General features: G+C 38.3%; 1 protein-coding gene and 1 long non-coding RNA gene across 3 annotated transcripts; one reads left to right on the forward strand and one right to left on the reverse strand.

Annotated features, from left to right (window-relative positions):
- Positions 1-1,929: 1,929 nt before the first annotated feature.
- LOC137079438 (serine/threonine-protein kinase pim-1-like) lies at positions 1,930-5,707 on the reverse strand. Its single transcript, XM_067447396.1, has 6 exons — positions 5,618-5,707; positions 3,382-3,509; positions 3,231-3,281; positions 2,518-2,956; positions 2,126-2,246; positions 1,930-2,044 (listed from the first exon to the last, which is right to left on the reverse strand). Exons 1-6 carry the CDS (start codon positions 5,655-5,657, stop codon positions 2,041-2,043), a joined length of 783 nt encoding a protein of 260 aa, XP_067303497.1. The 5' UTR covers positions 5,658-5,707; the 3' UTR covers positions 1,930-2,040.
- Positions 1,964-18,654, forward strand: LOC137079439 (uncharacterized). Of its 2 annotated transcripts, none has more exons than XR_010905514.1 (3): positions 1,964-2,068; positions 7,957-8,064; positions 18,376-18,654. It is a non-coding gene; the product is annotated as an uncharacterized lncRNA (long non-coding RNA). The 2 variants fall into 2 exon arrangements; XR_010905513.1 differs by lacking the exon at positions 1,964-2,068 and adding an exon at positions 6,623-6,895.
- Positions 18,655-21,348: the final 2,694 nt, after the last annotated feature.

Genomic DNA, 21,348 nt, shown 5'->3' on the forward strand with positions numbered 1-21,348 from the left:
CTCTGAAATGCTGAAATGTTTTAGTCTCTGAAATGCTGAAATGTTTTAGTCTCTCTGTAATGCTGAAATGTTTTAGTCTTTCTGAAATGCTGAAATGTTTTAGTCTCTCTGTAATGCTGAAATGTTTTAGTCTTTCTGAAATGCTGAAATGTTTTAGTCTCTGAAATGCTGAAATGTTTTAGTCTTTCTGTAATGCTGAAATGTTTTAGTCTTTCTGAAATGCTGAAATGTTTTAGTCTCTCTGTAATGCTGAAATGTTTTAGTCTTTCTGTAATGCTGAAATGTTTTAGTCTTTCTGAAATGCTGAAATGTTTTAGTCTCTGAAATGCTGAAATGTTTTAGTCTCTGAAATGCTGAAATGTTTTAGTCACTGAAATGCTGAAATGTTTTAGTCTCTGAAATGCTGAAATGTTTTAGTCTCTGAAATGCTGAAATGTTTTAGTCTTTCTGTAACGCTGAAATGTTTTAGTATTTCTGAAACGCTGAAATGTTTTAGTCTCTGAAATGCTGAAATATTTTAGTCTTTCTGTAATGCTGAAATGTTTTAGTCTTTCTGAAATGCTGAAATGTTTTAGTCTCTCTGTAATGCTGAAATGTTTTAGTCTCTCTGTAATGCTGAAATGTTTTAGTCTTTCTGAAATGCTGAAATGTTTTAGTCTTTCTGTAATGCTGAAATGTTTTAGTCTTTCTGAAATGCTGAAATGTTTTAGTCTCTCTGTAATGCTGAAATGTTTTAGTCTTTCTGTAATGCTGAAATGTTTTAGTCTTTCTGTAATGCTGAAATGTTTTAGTCTCTGAAATGCTGAAATGTTTTAGTCTCTGTAATGCTGAAATGTTTTAGTCTCTGAAATGCTGAAATGTTTTAGTCTCTGTAATGCTGAAATGTTTTAGTCTTTCTGAAATGCTGAAATGTTTTAGTCTCTGTAATGCTGAAATGTTTTAGTCTCTGAAATGCTGAAATGTTTTAGTCTCTGAAATGCTGAAATGTTTTAGTCTTTCTGTAATGCTGAAATGTTTTAGTCTCTGTAATGCTGAAATGTTTTAGTCTTTCTGAAATGCTGAAGTGTTTTAGTCTTTCTGAAATGCTGAAATGTTTTAGTCTTTCTGAAATGCTGAAATGTTTTAGTCTCTCTGTAATGCTGAAATGTTTTAGTCTCTGTAATGCTGAAATGTTTTAGTCTTTCTGTAATGCTGAAATGTTTTAGTCTCTGTAATGCTGAAATGTTTTAGTCTCTGAAATGCTGAAATGTTTTAGTCTTTCTGAAATGCTGAAGTGTTTTAGTCTTTCTGAAATGCTGAAATGTTTTAGTCTTTCTGAAATGCTGAAATGTTTTAGTCTCTCTGTAATGCTGAAATGTTTTAGTCTCTGTAATGCTGAAATGTTTTAGTCTTTCTGTAATGCTGAAATGTTTTAGTCTCTGTAATGCTGAAATGTTTTAGTCTCTGAAATGCTGAAATGTTTTAGTCTTTCTGTAATGCTGAAATGTTTTAGTCTTTCTGAAATGCTGAAGTGTTTTAGTCTTTCTGTAATGCTGAAATGTTTTAGTCTTTCTGTAATGCTGAAATGTTTTAGTCTTTCTGTAATGCTGAAATGTTTTAGTCTTTCTGTAATGCTGAAATGTTTTAGTCTTTCTGTAATGCTGAAATGTTTTACTCTCTCTGAAATGCTGAAATGTTTTAGTCTCTGAAATGCTGAAATGTTTTAGTCACTGAAATGCTGAAATGTTTTAGTCTCTGAAATGCTGAAATGTTTTAGTCTCTGAAATGCTGAAATGTTTTAGTCTCTCTGAAACGCTGAAATGTTTTAGTCTCTGAAATGCTGAAATGTTTTAGTCTCTCTGTAATGCTGAAATGTTTTAGTCTCTGAAATGCTGAAATGTTTTAGTCTTTCTGTAATGCTGAAATGTTTTAATCTTTCTGAAATACAGAGGTACACCAAGAGGTCGTCTAACTTGAAGCTCATCTGGAGGGGCGGAAGGCAGATCATTGGGGAAAGCGGCTGATCCTGAGTCGGACTACAGCTGGTGAACAGGGAAACATCTACCTGTCAAACAACCAGAGCATTAAAGTAAAGTTCTGTTTCACATTGAAAAGAGGTCGTTCTGATTAAACAAAAAACACATACTTTTTTCTGCAGGTTTCGTTCTCCTTCATACCCACGAACCAGGGATCATATGAAATGTTCTCTAAGGTGTAAACTGGCCGCTTTCCTTTGGGACGAAGTCGCTTGAGAAGTCTGACGCATTCTGTGAAAGTGATCAGAGGAGAGCGGATTAGCCATGTTTGTCCTTACCCAACTGCTGGGATAAAACTGCCCAGTTGCTGGGTTTGTCCGTTTTCAACCCAGCAATTGGGTTGTTTACAGCAAATATTTAACCCAACCGGTGGGTTTGTCTGTTTTCAAGCCAACTTAGTTTGTTTTTAACCCAGATTTTATTCGAGACTGTATAACATTTCATCATCTGTGTTTGACACTTAAGCATTACATGTTTTTCCAAGCAATGTTATTGAGCTCACCTCTGGACACAGTTTTTTTCCAAAACGGGCGTCTTATTGCTTTGATGAGCGCATTCATGACGAAGTAGAAGAATGGAGCGTGTGATGATTTAACTCCTTCTCCTAGACATTTAGCCTTGCAACTTAAGTTTATCTTCAGCTGCAGGGTGTCAGGGTTGATGAGCAATTGTCCCTCAGAGAGAAAGAAAACCCCCCGATCCCAGCAGTGGCGCAGTCCATCGGCGAGCTGCCACATGATGCGTCTCGCCATGTCTTCGGTCAGGTGACCTTTTTTACTCTCGATGAATTCAGCCAAGGTCACAGAGGGATGAGGATATTCCATTACAATCACGTCGTCATCTTTCATGACAAACCAGTCATAAAACTGTATGACACGGTCGCATGTTGGAGGCTTTTGCAATGTTAGCATTGTAGTAATCTCGTCACTGAAAAACTCAGGCTAAAGAAGAGAAGAGATTAACGAAAGGTTAGCTCGTTTCAGTGAACTTTACATGCACTGATGCTTCTAGGCTTTGACTACGGAATTTAACAAATGTAAAAAAATTATGTTCAATTTAAATCAATTCAGTTCAAGAACAGTATCAAAGTTGTAAAGTTCGTCAATTATGAAATTAATTCAATTAAGTACAATGTGATTCAATTCAGGTCAATAACAGTGTCAATGTTGCAAGGTTGATCAATAATTCATGAAGAATAAAGTCGTGTCAACTTACCGATTCCGATGGTTCCCCGCGCTGCTGCCTCTCAACAAATTTGATGAACACCTAAACAAGAAAAAATGTTTTGCAGGTTTTTACACTTGTAAACATTGATGTTTATGGCAGAACTCAGAGGTCAAAGGTTTATGGAGAAAGAGTAACATACCTTTTGGCCATCCGATTTTCTGATTCCTTCATGGACACGGCCATTATATTCCAGTTTCTTTCCCACGTCATAAAGAGTGTGGAAGAGTTGAGGTGCCACTCTCGTTTCATTATAAAGGTTGACGTTCTCTGAGGAAAAAAAAAACACACAGCATGAGACTGAACTTACAAATAAAACCAGAAACAACAGATGAAAACGATATATCGCGATATAAAAATGTGACGATCTGTATCGTTTTTATCGTTGAAAAAAAATAAATTAAAAAAACAACTCTCTTCTTTGTGTCGGCTTAAAATATCGGGATAAATATCGTGTCGTGATTAATATCGAATCGTGACACGAGTGTATTGTTACACCCCTAACGTCCTGTCATGGTTGGAAAATAGTTCCAAAATGAAAGTTGACTTGATGTACGTTGAGCGTATCTGAATGCATTTTTTTGGAAATTTAGCTATTTTTGGCCAGAGACACAACATTGCCATCAGACCAATGTTTTGCTGGGATGCCATTGATGATAATATTTAGCCTGTAACCGCTACCAAGAGCTGCGCACACACAGAGACTTCCACTAATTTGCCCCTATCCGCGTGTCATTCATTAAAAATGAAGAGACTTTGCTTTCAGCACATTTGAATAAGAAACGATATTGAGTCTATAAAACACGAAAGCACAACAAGCATGAACTGCTCACCAATAAAACGACACGCGCTCAAATCCCGCTCCGACAGGACATTTCTCTACACTGGAGCCTTTTATACTTGTTGTAGCCATTAAAATGCATTTAGTTTCATATGTTTAAATAGTATGTTTTTTTATTTTATGTAATCTATGCTGATTAGCTATGAAAAGTGAACAGGACACATCATAAGATGCGCAATATGTCAGAAGAAATGATTTTGACCACTTCATTGAGTTATGTCTTGTTGAAAGCCTTTCTTTAAAGTTAATTTCGTTTTGTATAAATTGTCTCTTAATTTTTATCAATGTTTTATTAACCAATTGCCTGGAGGCAATTAACCCATAGGCACGACGCCTGGCGCTCTTTTTTGATCACCTTTCCCCCCCCCGTATCATATATTTTAGTCAAATATCATAAATTAGGTGTCATTCGAAAGCTTATAAACTCAAAATTCATCCTGGGAAAACAGTTTTGAAATCGGACATTGCGTTACAATGGAAACGTTACTCTAAATTCCTCTAGCCGTCTCCTCCCCCTAGAGAGCATCGCATGTTTCATATTACAAAATATATTTTAGCTACTTTATAATCAAAATCTTTTCTAATCTTGACAAAACGCATATCGTCGGAAAGTCTCAAGGTTCAATATTTGGTGACTGTTTTGTGATGAAAGTGATATTTGGACAGAAATGTACAGGAAAGCGCATCAGAAAAACAATCAATGGAATGTGGATGACTCTCTGTGGCTATTTTTGGTACAGCGCCGAAACAAAAATCTCCTGGGAACTTCAATTTGTGCGATATCAACTTCAAATTTAAAACACAACTTAGTTAGACATATGTCTTTGGTTTTACAGTAATTTTATAGTAAAAATATTTACATAAAATAAAAAATATTTAGTACAGTATTTTTCTTTTACAGTAAATTTAAACTTCCATAACCTTTTCATACTTTTATATTTTGATTTGCTTTCACATCAGCAATAATCTGCCAAAAGCATTCTTGAATTACAGCCCTTAAAAGCTTGGATAGTGCATTTTCATGTCTATTTGTGGTCATTAATGTTAGCATATCGCTTATTAATCATTTATGAAAGTATAATCATGTTTTGTAAATTATTAACTCATCATTAACTAAGCATTTATACATTTCTTAAAACTGAGTTAACAACACATTTATACAATGTTAGCATATCACTTATTAACAAAACATCGCTATATAGTAAATGCATCATTAATAACTTATAAATGTCTGAATGTTATAATAAATGGCGCGTCTCCAGCTCATGTTCATGAATTCGGGCACTGGTAAGGACAGTAAAAGGCGCTAATGCTGAAATTTAATAAAATAATGCTATCTATTTTTAAAAACATACTGCACGCTGTTATCGGCTGTCGTACATTTGGCCAATGTAAATTACATTTCGCGTATAAAATGGCCGACTCCCTGATTAATGTCCCGCTTACTGAACTAGGGAGCTGATTGAGATGCACCCAAAGTGTTAGCCGTATCCTGCTATTATTTCTGTATCAGTTTTGATTTAATGTCATCAGTCACCTGTTGGGTTGTACTTCGCAGTGTGTTCAGGTCTCTCCATCTCCACAGGTAAGTATTCAAACGCGTCTAGGAACACATCTCTGCTCTCCATCTCCACAGGTAAGTATTCAAACGCGTCTAGGAACACATCTCTGCTCTCCATCTCCACAGGTAAGTATTCAAACGCGTCTAGGAACACATCTCTGCTCTCCATCTCCACAGGTAAGTATTCAAACGCGTCTAGGAACACATCTCTGCTCTCCATCTCCACAGGTAAGTATTCAAACGCTTCTAGGAACACATCTCTGCTCTCCATTTCCACAGGTAAGTATTCAAACGCGTCTAGGAACACATCTCTGCTCTCCATCTCCACAGGTAAGTATTCAAACGCGTCTAGGAACACATCTCTGCTCTCCATCTCCACAGGTAAGTATTCAAACGCGTCTAGGAACACATCTCTGCTCTCCATCTCCACAGGTAAGTATTCAAACGCGTCCTCGAACACGTCACTGCTGTCAATCTCCACAGGTAAGTATTCAAACGCGTCCTCGAACACATCTGTGCTCTCAGCTATATACTTAAACGCGTCCTCGAATATGTCGCTGCTCTCCATCTCCACAGGTAAGTTCTTAAACGCGTTCTCGAACATGTCTAACAATATTTTTACCAGCTAGATTGCGCTAAAAATGTTTTCTACCACTGTCTATAAACCGCCACTTGGATCGCTATGGGACATCTACTCTGATAATCGCCGAACTAAACTCACTCTTATAAGATGTCTGCCTGTTACGTCACGAGTAGAACTGTAGACGCGCCTGTGGCGTCACATGACCAGTCGAGCGTGAAGCTGAGTGAGAAAAACGGCACTAATTTGTTATCTATCTTTTTTGTATATTTCTTTCCTAAATTATTGTTTCTCTCTTTATCTGTAATATTTAATTGTTCTTAATAAAAATAAAAAATAAACAAAAAGAGTGAGACCACACGGCGCCATTTTCTCTTCTTTCCTCACGTCATACAGCTTGTGATGTGAAATATGCAGCATTTTGTGTCAACATTGCATGTTATTGAACGTTTAGTTATTCGTTTCATTAAGGAGGATGTCGAATTAGCTAATTTTCCTCAGTTTAATGTATACGTAGGCGCTGGTTGCCGTTTTAAATTCAGATTTGTGTTATTGCTATAAACCAACAATAGCGAACATAAACTCATTAAAGAGTAACGTTAATTTACTCACCTTCGCGTCGTGCTCAGCACAGATGGAGATATTTTGAATGAAATCTTCCTTTGACAGTCGAGGTAAGCTAGTTGTCAAAAAGTTCATAAAGATCGTTAATCGAGCGGGTTAATCCACATTTTCTGAAGAGACGTCCGCTCGCTTTATGATGAACACACATTAATTTAAGCCTTTATTCTTTTATTTTCATTCTCTTCCGTTAAAAACAAACACTATTCTAATACACTCGGTATCACGGATGGACAGCGCTGCATGGTTTCAACGCGCAGGATTTTGGTTATTAATAAAATATTTTAAGCCAGCTCATATATTATGGACTATATTGCTTAAAAATATGTTGTACTTGTTTCTTAGGATTAAATGCGGCGCGGGCTTTATTCGCGTGTTGACGGTTAGCCAGCCTACATTTCTACATGACTGGCATAAAGTTGGTTTGACGTTAGACGTTTGATATTCGCAAATTTAGGGACCGTCTCTAAAGTTGCATACGACATTGGTATGCACGTTTCAAACTTCAATAACATTTGAATGGAATAATTTACAGTCATAAATCCAACTGTACAGTGTTCATCCAGGTTTCGGCTATCATGCACATCTTTTATATTTTTGATTTATATTAAAATACACTGTCAAATCATACTTAAATATTGTTGTTTTTCACTACTGTATATTGGCTCATACATAGATATGTCATAATTTAGTAAATTATTCCATTCAAATGATTTGATTTTGTCAAAAGATGAATTGTTGTCATTAAGGAATAATGGTTTGATTTGAGATCACACTCTTGTGTATTCATTACTATATTAATATTCATTAAGTGAGACATTTCACCCTCTGTTGGAACAAAAGTGTCAATTTCACCTATAAGCAAGGACTAGAAGTTTGAATTAATATCAATTCTGAAATAAAAAATCATAAACAACAAAATGTACAAAATGTGATAGGTGAATACATTTTTTCCCCAGCCCTAGAATGAAGGCACTGCAGTAATCTTGGAGAAACTACAATAGTTTACTATAAATAAATAAAAACATCAGGGAAACATACCACTTTGTTTAGAAAGCGAATGAAACGTTTCTCGTTTTGTGAACAAACTCAACGTTTCTGGTTTCTTCTGCAGAGCTCTAGCGGAGAGATTGTGAGTTCTCCAGAGAAGGATAAAGAGATGGTTCAGGATCTGCGGGACTTCAAGGACAAGATGGACCCCACAAACCCGCCAAGCTCATCGGTGAGTGTAGAACGACACAGTGAAATACTGAAATCTCAAACACTGCTGACCAATGTTATTTTCAAAAGCACACTTCAAATTCGTTAGACTTTATTCTTGCGGTAAAATTAGGAGTGTAAAGTTACTCGATTAAAAAACAAAAAACAAACTGTATCGTTCTGCACCCTAGGTGTGGCATGCACTTGCACCGCGACTCACCTCAAATCTGGCAAAGCATCTATAATATGGTTTGTGTAAAATAACAACACGCAAAAATAATGTACATTTACGCATTTGGCAGACGCTTTTATCCAAAGCGATTTACATTATATTCAAGGTACACATTTTTACATTACTGTCAGTTCTTGCTTTCCCTGGGAATAGAACCCATGACCTTGGCATTGCTAGTGCCATGCTCTACTGGTTGAGCTACAGGAAAGCTAATTTCATGTAATTATAAGGTAATTCAACATTTCTGACGATGAATGCATATTCTGGCTCCCCAATAATAAAAACATTCACTCTTTGTAAAGTTTCTTCAATGTGAGTGCTGCTATATATTTGAATATTGAAGTGCACACAGAGTTTCTAGTTTTGAGAGCGAACAAGAGGAGAAGTTAAAGGACGTGTATTTGCCCTCCTGCTCTGGTCGCCCCCGCGCATTACGCACTTGTTGAGGTCACACAGACTCCTACTCAACCTAAAGGGGTGATGAATTGAGAAATCAACTTTCCCTTAAGCCATTGATATATAAAAGGTCATGGTAAAATAAGAAATGTGAGTTTCGGAGCTGAAAGCTTTCTTGTTATTAAAAGAAAAGCTTTTATAGACACAAGGCTCTCAAATCAATGATGTATTGAAGAGGAAACTCCGTCTCTACAGATGAATGTGTAGCCCCGCCCACCGACTCGTGGCGATAAACTACCAAATAAACACGCTGAAGATAGCGAGATAATCGTTTGTAAACAAGATACAGGTGGACACTGGATTTGCAGACATATTGAGATTAAAACACGACGCTGTGCTTGTGGATCCGACAGGAATGGTGCAGCACACTTATGTGAGTAAAACCGCATCGGCCTCGGCTCCGGATGTCGGGGACGGGGAGTGACTCACAGTAATCTGCGCATGCTGGAAAGAGCGTCCTCATCTCCCGCTATTATCCCTCCACCGAAGATGGCATTATTAAATGCCTGTTCTCTGGTGAACAAGACCTTCCTACTAAATGACTTTTATTCAGCACACAACTTGGATTTTATGTTTATCACGGAATCATGGATAAAGGTTGGTGATCTAACTCCGTTTTCTGAACTGATCCCGAATGACTGTACATTTTTTAACTCTCCTCGTCCGAGTGGACGCGGGGGTGGCATAGTAACTATTTTACAGAACTCGCTCTGCACGCTGTCGATTGGTCCCTGGAACGGCCTTCTCCAGCTTCGAAGCTCAGTTTCTTCACTTGGACTGGAACGGTCCTGTATGTTTAGTGGTGATTTATCGTCCTCCGCACTCCTCCAAAGACTTTATACAGCATTTCACTGAACTGATTGGCAATATTGCCATAAATTATGACCGCTTCCTATTGGTGGGTGACTTTAATGTTCATGTCTGCTGTCCTTCTAACCCCTTATCACACGAGTTTCTTAACATTATTAATGATTTTAATCTCTCACAGTGGATCAGTGACTCCACACATATTTTGGGTCATACGTTGGCCCTTGTACTCTCATATGGGTTTGATGTGACAGATGTTGTGCTCTCAGATTTTATGATTTCTGATCATAACCCTATATTATTCACACTATCCCTTCAAGAGCTGTCACTTTTTTCTAGTACAACTGTTAATCTTTCTCGTTTCTATTCTCCTCAGTTTAGCACAAATTTCAACTTGTGCTTTGAAGAGTATTGTTCCTCACAATTAAACTTGGATCAACCATTTCTTGACTTGGATGCTGATCAACATCTGAGCCTCCTGAACTCTGTCTGGCTTAAGCCGTATTCGGACTGGATTAGTTTAACATGGGGACGTGGGGGTAAAGTAATTATAACCAGAGGTTCTCAGTGATTTTAGTCCCGTCCGAATGTGCCATCTCGGTAATCATTACGGACAATGTCAGTAAAGATTACCGAGACTTTTACCTTCTGTAAAAAGGTCTGGAAAAATTACCTCTGGTAATACTAATCCCGTTCGAATAGACCTGCTGTAAAAATGTATGTTAAAATTTAAAAAAAGCGCATTTTGCGAGTTTTGAACCGCTTGAAGCATTCGGTTGCGTTGTAGGTGGTGGGACAAATCTGTGGCAAACGTCCAGTATTTTCCGCATATCATTTAAAGCAAAAAGAAGATCAAAAGCACTTATTAGAGGCACAACACATTTTAGCTCTAGGAAAGTGTCTATTACCAACATAATCCAATCATAATCGTTAGACTGGACCTAACTGTTTATTAAAACACATATATATTGGAGACGGAGTTCAGACTGGCGCTCAGGTTGTGTGTTTGCTCACGTTATAACGGTAACGTCATACGCACATGACGTCAAGGAGGTGCGTAAAGCGAGTTACTCCTCCCACTTCTGCTAGTTTTACTGAGATGTCTTATCCCGTGCGAATTGGCCATTAATATTACAGACGTCCTGAGGTAAAATGACCTTACCCCCATGTCCCCATGTTAATCTAATCCCGTCCGAATAGGGCTTTAAGGTAGCAAATGCTACTGCACCTCTTAAGCCTCACAAACTGAAATCTAAAACTATACTGTGGCAAAACTCTGCTACCCGCCTTTTGAGACAAAACTGCAGGAAGGCAGAACGTAAATGGAAACAAGACAGGCTGCATATCTCTCTTCAAATGTTCAGAGACTCGCTTATATCTTACCAGGCTGCGGCCAAGTCTGCTAAAGCTGCATACTTCTCCAAATTAATTGACACTAATCACTCTAAACCTAAGGTTCTGTTTTCTATTATTCAATCTGTTACCAATCCTTCCGTGAACACCCCACCGGTGGCTTCTGATGCTCTCTGTGAAAACTTCTTGAGATACTTCAGTGACAAAATTACAAACTTAAGACTTGACGTCCGTCCCACCTTAACGTTAGCTAATTCTCCAATCATGTCACCCGCCTATGTATTTCTGGACACTTTTGAACCCATCAATCTCCAGGAGTTGAAGGAAGTTATTGACAAAATTAAACCTTCCTGTTGTCCTGGCGATATTATTCACCCCAAATTTTTAAAATTGATTATTGATTCGATTGGGTCAGGTCTGCTATCTCTTGTTAATAAGTGTCTCCTAACGGGTTCTGTTCCTGCTGACCTTAAAGTCGCTACAGTCACTCCTCTGCTCAAGAAGAAATTTTCGTCCCATTTCTCTTCTGCCTTTTATTTCAAAAGTTTTAGAGAAAATTGTGCTGAATCAACTTCAACACTTTATGACTAGCAATTCTATTTATGAGGTTTTTCAGTCTGGTTTTAAATCCGCTCACAGCACTGAGTCTGCCCTTCTGAGAGTTGTTAATGACATCTACATCTCCACTGACTCTGGGGACTCTGTGGTTCTTATTCTCTTAGACCTGTCGGCTGCTTTTGATACCATAGACCACTCCTTACTATTATCTAGACTAGAGTCCTGGGTAGGCCTAAAAGCAAATGGTCTGAAATGGTTTCATTCTTACCTATCTGACAGAAAGTTTTCAGTGAAACTGGGCAATTTTTCCTCCTCCCCCACCCCTCTGACCTGTGGCCTCCCTCAAGGCTCTATTTTAGCACCCTCTCTATTCTCTCGGTACATGCTGCCTCTGGGCTATATTCTAAGAGATCATGGTGTGTCCTTTCATTTCTACGCAGATGACACTCAAATCTATCTTCCTGTCAAGAAAAATAATTCAACTGCGATCACCTCTCTTCTCCATTGTTTAGAGGAGGTTAAATTATGGCTAGCCCAAAACTTCCTCTTCTTAAACGAGGACAAAACTGAGGTCATTGTATTCAGTCCCAATGACAACACTCAGCATATAAGCCCTGAGCTAGAAAGTTTATCCGCTTTTAGATCGACAAGGGTCCAGAACCTAGGTATTATTTTTGACCAGCATTTAAAATTTGACAGACATATCTCCTCTGTCATTGGATCTAGTTTTTATCAGCTTCGTCTTCTGTCTAAAATTAAAAACTTTCTCTCCCCGAAAACTCTAGAAATGGCTGTTCATGCGTTTGTTACATCGCGTCTAGATTACTGCAATTCTTTATATTGCGGTATATCTAAATCTCAAATTGCACGACTTCAGCTTGTCCAAAATGCTGCTGCCAGATTTCTTTTAAAGCGTCGTAAATATGAACATGTCACTCTTATTCTTAGATCACTTCATTGGCTGCCGATTTGTCAGAGAATAGATTTTAAAATCGTCGATAAATCCCTTCATAACAAAGCGCCTGTCTATCTATCAGAACTCCTTCACTCCTATACTCCTTCCAGAAGACTCCGTTCTTGTGATCATGCTTTGCTGGTCGTTCCACGCGCTAGAATGAAGCGTAGAGGTGAGCGTGCATTTGCGGTAGCAGGGCCTCGACTCTGGAATACCCTGCCTTTAGAGATCAGGCTGCCCCCTACCCTGTCTATTTTTAAGTCACTGTTAAAAACTTTTCTATTTTCTTTAGTGTACTGATTACCCTGATGTGTTTAACTTTTAAAAGTTGTGCTTTTTATTTTTTTACTCTGTTCTGGTTTTATTTCTATGTATGTATGCTATTCTTGACCTTCTGTAAAGCACTTTGGTCAGCCTGGGGGCTGGGGGAAATGTGCTATATAAATAAAATTGAACTTGAACTTGAACATGTGAGTGAAACATGTTTTTATATGTGATAGTATTGCATTGTTACAGATCGTATTGATTATGTGTACGTGTCTAACTGAACATTCCTTAGCACGCTGTCACAGGCTGGAGAATCCTTTATTTATTGGTTCATTGTGATTCGGGATCAGATCGGACATGTAATGTTATGGGCCAGGGCTCGCAAAGCCCATCGTCCCGGGGCTGTGTGTGTGTTTTCCAGACCAAAACGTAAGCCCGTCGGCAGGCGGTGAATATTAAATACTGAAATAACATTCATTTCTTGATCTGTTGTGTACTCTCTTGACTTGATATTTGAAAAGCACGTGTGTGTGTGTGTGTGTCTGCGGTTCGCACTTATATCCACTGATCGGGCGGGCTAAATAATTTTTTTTTTTTTTTTTAAATCACAGGTGGATCAGAGATAAATCATTGTTTGTTTGATAAAGACGTTTAGCGAGCCCTGTGAGAGAATCATTCCGGTGCTGCTTTCAAAACAATCCCTCCCTCATGTGATCTGACAGTGGAGCTGAAGCTCATTAAATATGCAAATCTTATCCAATCCTAGCCATGGGCGTTTACTTCCAAGTCTCCAGTGACACGCCCATCAAAACCCAGCGTTCAGGAGAGAGCCTCAAAAGCAGTGTAGAAAATAGCCTACTACTGATTAGTTATGATGTTTCTGAATGTAAATTTTATGAGCCCTGTTACAGAATTATGTGTAACTCCGTTTATTTATATATTTATGTTTATGCTTTTGTCCGTGTTGTTTGTTTGCTTTGTTGTCCTTCTGTGTTACGTATGACTTCCAGCTGCGGTAAGGGCCACCTCTTCCTGTGGGGATTGGACCGTAAAATTGATTAAGGGGTTTAAAACCATACCTCTCCAGCCGTCAGACCGCTATTATGGAATCTTTTGATTTTTGTTAATTAAGTCTATGTTTATCTTTTTTATTTTGCTTGTTTCGGTAATGGATGTTTTGTAGGGTTGACCTGCCCTTTTATTTTTGCAATTTCGTTCGCTCTGTTTTGTTAGTGTAGTTTAGGGTAATTTGTTGTATTTTTGATTTCTTACCTCGAGGTAAGTTAGTTTAAATTTTTATTTGTTTCTCATTTTTTGTTTGTTATTTTGGGCCTTGGGTCTTCCTGACGATTATACATCCATTTCATAAATGTTAGTTTAATTTTCCAATTTATGTCAATTGACTTTACCTTAATAAATGTTTACGCTTTTTTTCGTGAATTCTGGATTTATTGGATTATTAAATTTTTTTTTTTTTTTTTTTTTTTTTGGTCTGACGACTGGGCCGGAGAGTAATATTTTTATTTAATTCATTTATTACGGTCTAACCCTAGACGGATCGTAATACCCCTGCTCTTTCTCTTGTTTTTTCTTTCCTGTCTGAGGATAGCTGCCAATTGGATGGGGGCGGAGCCTGATTATTCCTAACACCTGAGACTTAAGAGCTGCTGGTTAAACTTGAAACAGTTTCGTTTGTGGCCTACCTCAGGAAACCTGGTGTTTATGGCAGATAGTTTGGCACTTCATAAGAAGAATGCCAGAACTAAAACTACTGTTTTTTGAACACTTCTTCGACTCTTAAGCGCTTTCTGAGTGTTAGAATGGAGACTGAACTGTTCTTTAGAGGACTACAAGCCTTTACTTCGGGACATTCCTGGTAAGAGCTTTCATGATACAGAGCTGTGCAATCTCTCATTTTAGGATTTGATTATATTTAATGTTTTATGGGTGAGGGTGTTATGAGCCTCTTTCTCGTTTTTTCTTCAATTGGATGGGGGCGGAGGCTGATTATTCCTAACACCTGAGACCTCTTCCTATTTAAGAGCTGCTGGTGAAACTTGAAAAAGTTTCGTTTGTGACTTTGAAGTTTGCGTTTCTGGTTTCTTTTGTACAGGATGGTGAGTTGTGTTTGTTTAGTTACATTAGGTTAGTGGGAAAGCATAGGTAAGGAAGCTGACCCGGAAGATTGTTTGTGTATTTGCTTTTGTGTTTCTCGGGAGTTAGGGAAGCATTAACTCTGAGTTGTAGTTTAGATCAGTTAGCTCACCAGTCCATTTGTTGTAAATAAATCATCTTTTTACTACCACGGCCTTTGCGATTTGGGTTTATATACCTTTCTGAATGGCTCTTATGTTGGTCCCTATTTTGGGTCATAACAGTAAAAACCATACGAACGTCATTACAGGGAGTGCAGAATTATTAGGCAAGTTGTATTTTTGAGGATTAATTTTATTATTGAACAACAACCATGTTCTCAATGAACACAAAAAACTCATTAATATCAAAGCTGAATATTTTTGGAAGTTTTAGTTTTTAGTTTGAGCTATTTTAGGGGGATATCTGTGTGTGCAGGTGACTATTACTGTGCATAATTATTAGGCATCTTAACAAAACTAATTTATACCCATTTCAATTATTTATTTTTACCAGTGAAGCCAATATAACATCTCAACATTCACAAATATACATTTCTGACATTCAAAAACCAAACAAAAACAAATCAGTGACCAATATAGCCACCTTTCTTTGCAAGGACACTCAAAAGCCTGCCATCCATGGATTCTGTCAGTGTTTTGATCTGTTCACCATCAACATTGCGTGCAGCAGCAACCACAGCCTCCCAGACACTGTTCAGAGAGGTGTACTGTTTTCCCTCCTTGTAAATCGCACATTTGATGATGGCACACAGGTTCTCAATGGGGTTCAGATCAGGTGAACAAGGAGGCCATATCATTAGATTTTCTTCTTTTATACCCTTTCTTGCCAGCCACGCTGTGGAGTACTTGGACGCGTGTGATGGAGCATTGTCCTGCATGAAAATCATGTTTTTCTTGAAGGATGCAGACTTCTTCCTGTACCACTGCTTGAAGAAGGTGTCTTCCAGAAACTGGCAGTAGGACTGGGAGTTGAGCTTGACTCCATCCTCAACCCGAAAAGGCCCCACAAGCTCATCTTTGATGATACCAGCCCAAACCAGTACTCCACCTCCACCTTGCTGGCGTCTGAGTCGGACTGGAGCTCTCTGCCCTTTACCAATCCAGCCACGGGCCCATCCATCTGGCCCATCAAGACTCACTCTCATGTCATCAGTCCATAAAACCTTAGAAAAATCAGTCTTGAGATATTTCTTGGCCCAGTCTTGACGTTTCAGTTTGTGTGTCTTGTTCAGTGGTGGTCGACTTTCTGCCTTTCTTACCTTGGCCATGTCTCTGAGTATTGCACACCTTGTGCTTTTGGGCACTCCAGTGATGTTGCAGCTCTGAAATATGGCCAAACTGGTGGCAAGTGGTATCTTGGCAGCTGCACGCTTGACTTTTCTCAGTTCACGGGCAGTTATTTTGCGCCTTGGTTTTTCCACACGCTTCTTGCGACCCTGTTGACTATTTTGAATGAAACGCTTGATTGTTCGATGATCACGCTTCAGAAGCTTGGCTATTTTAAGACTGCTGCATCCCTCTGCAATATATCTCACTATTTTTGACTTTTCTGCGCCTGTCAAGTCCTTCTTTTGACCCATTTTGCCAAAGGAAAGGAAGTTGCCTAATAATTATGCACACCTGATATAGGGTGTTGATGTCATTAGACCACACCCCTTCTCATTACAGAGATGCACATCACCTAATATGCTTAATTGGTAGTAGGCTTTCCAGCCTATACAGCTTGGAGTAAGACAACATGCATAACGAGGATGATGTGGTCAAAATACTCATTTGCCTAATAATTCTGCACTCCCTGTAGTTGACCTCAGACAACCGTATAAAAAAGCCAGTTCATGACACTTTTAAATGATCATAGGCTGTTTATCATATAGGCCTGATGGGAAAAAGGCTTTGTATTGTCACACAGAGGTTGTGTAAGTGCAGTTATTCAGCAGATCACAATATAACATGAACTTATGTTATATTGCACACTGTAAACATAATCAAAGCTTTGAAAACACGCGAAGAACGGGACCTTTAAGTTGGCTATAATTAAACCACTTATTAAAAAAACGCAACTTGATCCTAAAGAATTAGTCAATTACAGGCCAATCTCGAATCTACCGTTTCTATCAAAAATACTAGAAAAGGCAGTGTCTTCACAATTATGTTCCTTTTTAGAAAGAAATGGTATATGTGAGGATTTCCAGTCAGGATTTAGACCGTATCATAGTACTGAGACTGCTCTAATTAGAGTTACAAATGATTTACTCTTATCATCTGATCGTGGTTGTATCTCTCTATTAGTGTTCCTCGATCTTAGCGCTGCATTCGATACTATCGGTCACAATATTCTTCTGAATAGAATCGAAAATTATGTTGGCGTTAGTGGAACTGCTTTGGCATGGTTTAAATCATACTTATCTGACCGTTACCAGTTTGTAGCAGTAAATGAAGAGATGTCACACTGATCACAAGTTCAGTATGGGGTACCGCAAGGCTCAGTGTTAGGACCGTTGCTCTTCACCCTGTATCTGCTACCACTGGGAGATATCATTAGGAAGCATGGCGTTAGTTTTCATTGTTATGCTGACGATACTCAGCTCTATATTTCCTCACGCCCTGACGAAACCTACCAATCAGAAGATTAACGGAATGCATAGCTGATATAAAAAATTGGATGAATAGTAATTTCCTGCAACTAAATTTTTTTTATTTATTTATCATACAAAAAAGCTCCACAAGCAGTAACCGAGAATACTGTCTAACACTTGATGACTGCTCTGTCAAGCCCTCGTCGTCAGTGAGGAACCTGGGTGTGCTCTTTGATACCAATCTCTCATTTGAAAGCCACGTTTCTAGCATCTGTAAAACCGCATTCTACCATCTTTAAAATATATCTAATTTACGGCACATGCTTTCAATGCAAAATTCTGAACAGTTAGTCGATGCGTTCATGAGCTCAAGGCTAGATTATTGTAATGCTCTACTGGGTGGTTGCCCTGCTCGCTTAATAAACAAACTCCAGCTGGTCCAAAATGCAGCAGCTCGAGTTCTTACTAGAACCAGGAAGTGTGATCATATTAGTCCAGTTCTGTCAACACTGCACAGCTCCCTATTAAACATCGCATACATTTTAAAATCTTGCTTATTACTTACAAAGCACTAAATGGTTTAGCTCCAGTACTTAAGCGAGCTCTTAACACATTATACCCCATCACGTCTATTGCGGTCTCAAAACTCTGGCCAGTTGATAATACCTAGAATATCTAAATCAACTGCAGGCGGTCGATCCTTTTCCTATTTAGCTCCTAAACTCTGGAACAGTCTTCCTAGCATTGTTCGGGAAGCAGACACACTCTGTCAGTTTAAATCTAGACTAAAAACACATCTCTTTACTATGGCATACACAGAACATTTGTAACTTTCATTATTCAAGTCTTGATTGCTAGGCTGCATTAACTAGGTCAGCCAGAACCGGGAACACTTCCCATAACACCTGATGTACTTGTTCATCATAAGAAGAGTGGCATCCACACTAATGTTAGTCTCTCTGTTTATCCTGAGGTTTACTGCAGTCAGCCGTATCCAGGCCGTGTCCGGATCGGATGGTGGACCTGTTTCTGGACATGACCAACTGACATGAACTGGCCCCCCGACTGAGTCTGGTTTCTCCAAGGTTTATTTTTCTCCATCATGCCCTGATGGAGTTTCGGTTCCTTTGGTCGCCTTTGGCTTGGCTTGCTCAGTTGGGGACACTGACATTATGATCTGAGTTATTAATCTAAATATATAAATAAAATTAATGAATTAGGTCTTATTTAATTCTATAAACTATAATACTGATCTGCCGACATCGTCGCTCTATGATAAATTAAAATAAGCTGATAACATCACTGTTTACTCCAGAACGACTGTACAGCCAAATCTAATTCTGTTGCATTATTGTCCTGTTCAACCCTGTGAAGCTGCTTTGAAACAATCGGCATTGGAAAAGCGCGAAATAAATAAAGTTGATTGATTGAAGATGGCATCTGCGTTGCCACATCTTCAGGTTTTCCTAGGGGTGTTCGATTCCAGGTTTTTTGGAGTCGACTCCGATTCCCAACTCCCACTATGGGAGTCTATGGAATCGACTCCTCAACTCCATTTACTTCACATCAAAACAGGGTAAGAAATCAGAAAAAAATGCTGTTGTTACATATTTAAATTATTTCCCCCTGACACAAGGTCCTAAAATCCTCTTATTAAAACCGCACACTTTTAGCGTGGCTGTCCAAATTAGTCCAGTTTAGTGATGACTTTAGTGGCTATGTTTCTGTATCTATATTGCCAATAATTTTACATAGGAAAAATCCTGAAAAAAGATGTGATTGTCGAATGATGGCGCTAAACGCACATGACCATTGTCATAAAAGGTGAGTTAAAGATACTAGCCTATACATAAAAAAATGCACACTATTGATGTGTTTTTTCTGTCAGAATTTTTATGATTTATGGTTAGTTTGACGTTATAGGAAACCAAATCTATTTATCGCAATAATATATACAATCAATTAAACTAAAGCTAGCATGGAGGAATCCTATAATTACAAGCTAAAGTCGCTGTGATTGTTTTCTATTTCTAAAGTAAGCACTCAAATAAATGTGTGAAGTTTTTGCGGCAGTTCTCTGATGCAGTGTATCACGTCAGGGTAGGCCTATTACCTCGCGGGCCGCGGCTCGCTTCATTTCATTAAACAATCAGTAAACGAGCGATTTTGGACACAGCAACAGAGTCGACTCCTGTACTGGAGTCGACTCCGACTCTGGGGCTATTCAGAGTCGAGGAATCGACTCTTTTGGAGTCGACTCCCCATCACTAGGTTTTCCTGTCTGAAGGCATGCCTGGAGTATGGCAATACTTCCCCTCCTCGGGGAACTAGGGTACGTTTGACCGAGTGTAAAGCAGGGCTATTCAACTCTTACCCTGGATTTTGAAATACTAACCGTGTTTGGCAAAGAGTTAATCATCACAATAAGCTAATGACAATGACAAATATTCATGGAAAAACATTAACCAATTCCAAAAATTCTCCAAACTATAGAGATTTTCTTTAGGGCATTAGATTATGGATTACTTCATAACTCAATATTCATGTTTAAGGACCTGTTAAATACCATGCATACAGATTACAAATGATAATCTGTGTCAATGCATCAATGATGATTGAATGAATCATCTCAACATCTGGAATAGTCTAGACCAGGGGCCTATTGCACAAAACTTGGATAAGGGATTAAGCTGGGATATCTTGGTGATCCTGGCTCAATTTATCCGCTAATATACAGTTATCTTTCGTTATTGGTATGAGTGTGCCTTCAGGGTACGTTTACATGACAGCGGTGTACTAACTTTTGCATATAGATGACAAGATCACCAAGATATCCCGACTTAATCCCTTATTCTAGTTTTGTGCAATAGGCCCCAGTGTAGATGTTATCTGAATGTGCGTTCTCAGAGACATTTCTATTATTGGCCGGAAAATGAAATGCATTTCTAGACTCATCGATCTCATTGCCTAAGAAAACCAAGACAAGTTTAATTTGATCTGGAAAAGAAAAAACTCTTCTTTAGAAAAGAAGTATGAAGAGTATGAAAGAGGGCTCAAAGCCATTGATATTGAATGTATTAATGCTACTGTTAAAATTATTTGGCAAAGATCCTTTCTGAAAATTAAGTTTTTGGATTTCATATTTCCAGCCAAATTTGTGTGAAACAAAGAGGCACCAATTTCCTCCTTAAATGTGCTTTTGACTTTAAAAACTCCACTGTTTTTTTACATTATTAGAACATTATCAATATTTCAGTCCTCATTACCGTCCCTTTGTGGAATTGCAGATATGTGGTAGTATTTATGAATACATCTTTATTCTACCAAAACTGGTGGCAGACAGGAATATGGTCTGTCTCTTCAGATTTTCTGTTCAAAATGTAATATGACAGAAAATTGTACGAAAATATTATGAAAGCAATCTATAATTCAGAGTAATGTCATGCCTGATCTTTCTAAGCTTTTGGTGGATGGATGGAATTAGTCTCATAACCTAAATTTACCCAAATACAACCCAGAAAGCCATTGAGAAGGCATTGTATCCATTTTTTCTCATTTCACTTACAACGATGAAGGTAAGAATTTTAAAAGGAAATGCACATCCTTTCAGGGAACTTTAAAGATGGCGATTTAATCTTAATATTAACAGCTGCTTTTTTGTCTCAGTCTGAAAAATGAAAATGACCCCATGATTTACTCCTTATCAAGCCATCCTAGTATGACTTTCTTCATTTTTGAGGAGCAGTTATATTGATAAATGTCCCGCAGTTTCCAATAAAGCCCATCCATCCATTATAAAAGTGCTCCACACGGCTCCAGAGGTTAATAAAGGCCTTCTGAAGCGAAGCCATGCGTTTAACAAAAATATCCATAAAGTAAAATATCTAGTGAACCGCCTTCAGTATTCAACTTATGAAAAGTGTTATTTATGCAACAAAGTGTTATG

The sequence above is a fragment of the Pseudorasbora parva genome, chromosome 6 (assembly GCF_024679245.1).
Source record: "Pseudorasbora parva isolate DD20220531a chromosome 6, ASM2467924v1, whole genome shotgun sequence".
Lineage (NCBI taxonomy): Eukaryota > Metazoa > Chordata > Actinopteri > Cypriniformes > Gobionidae > Pseudorasbora > Pseudorasbora parva.

What these genes read in the sequence shown, in the direction of transcription:
- LOC137079438 (XM_067447396.1), bottom strand. Translation starts at nt 5,657, where the DNA reads ATGGAGAGACCTGAACACACTGCGAAGTACAACCCAACAG. An exon ending in TGCGAAGTACAACCCAACAG is followed by an intron (nt 3,510 to 5,617) that starts GTGACTGATGAC and finishes TTTTTTCCTCAG; the next exon opens with AGAACGTCAACCTTTATAAT. An exon ending in GAAAATCGGATGGCCAAAAG is followed by an intron (nt 3,282 to 3,381) that starts GTATGTTACTCT and finishes TTTCTTGTTTAG; the next exon opens with GTGTTCATCAAATTTGTTGA.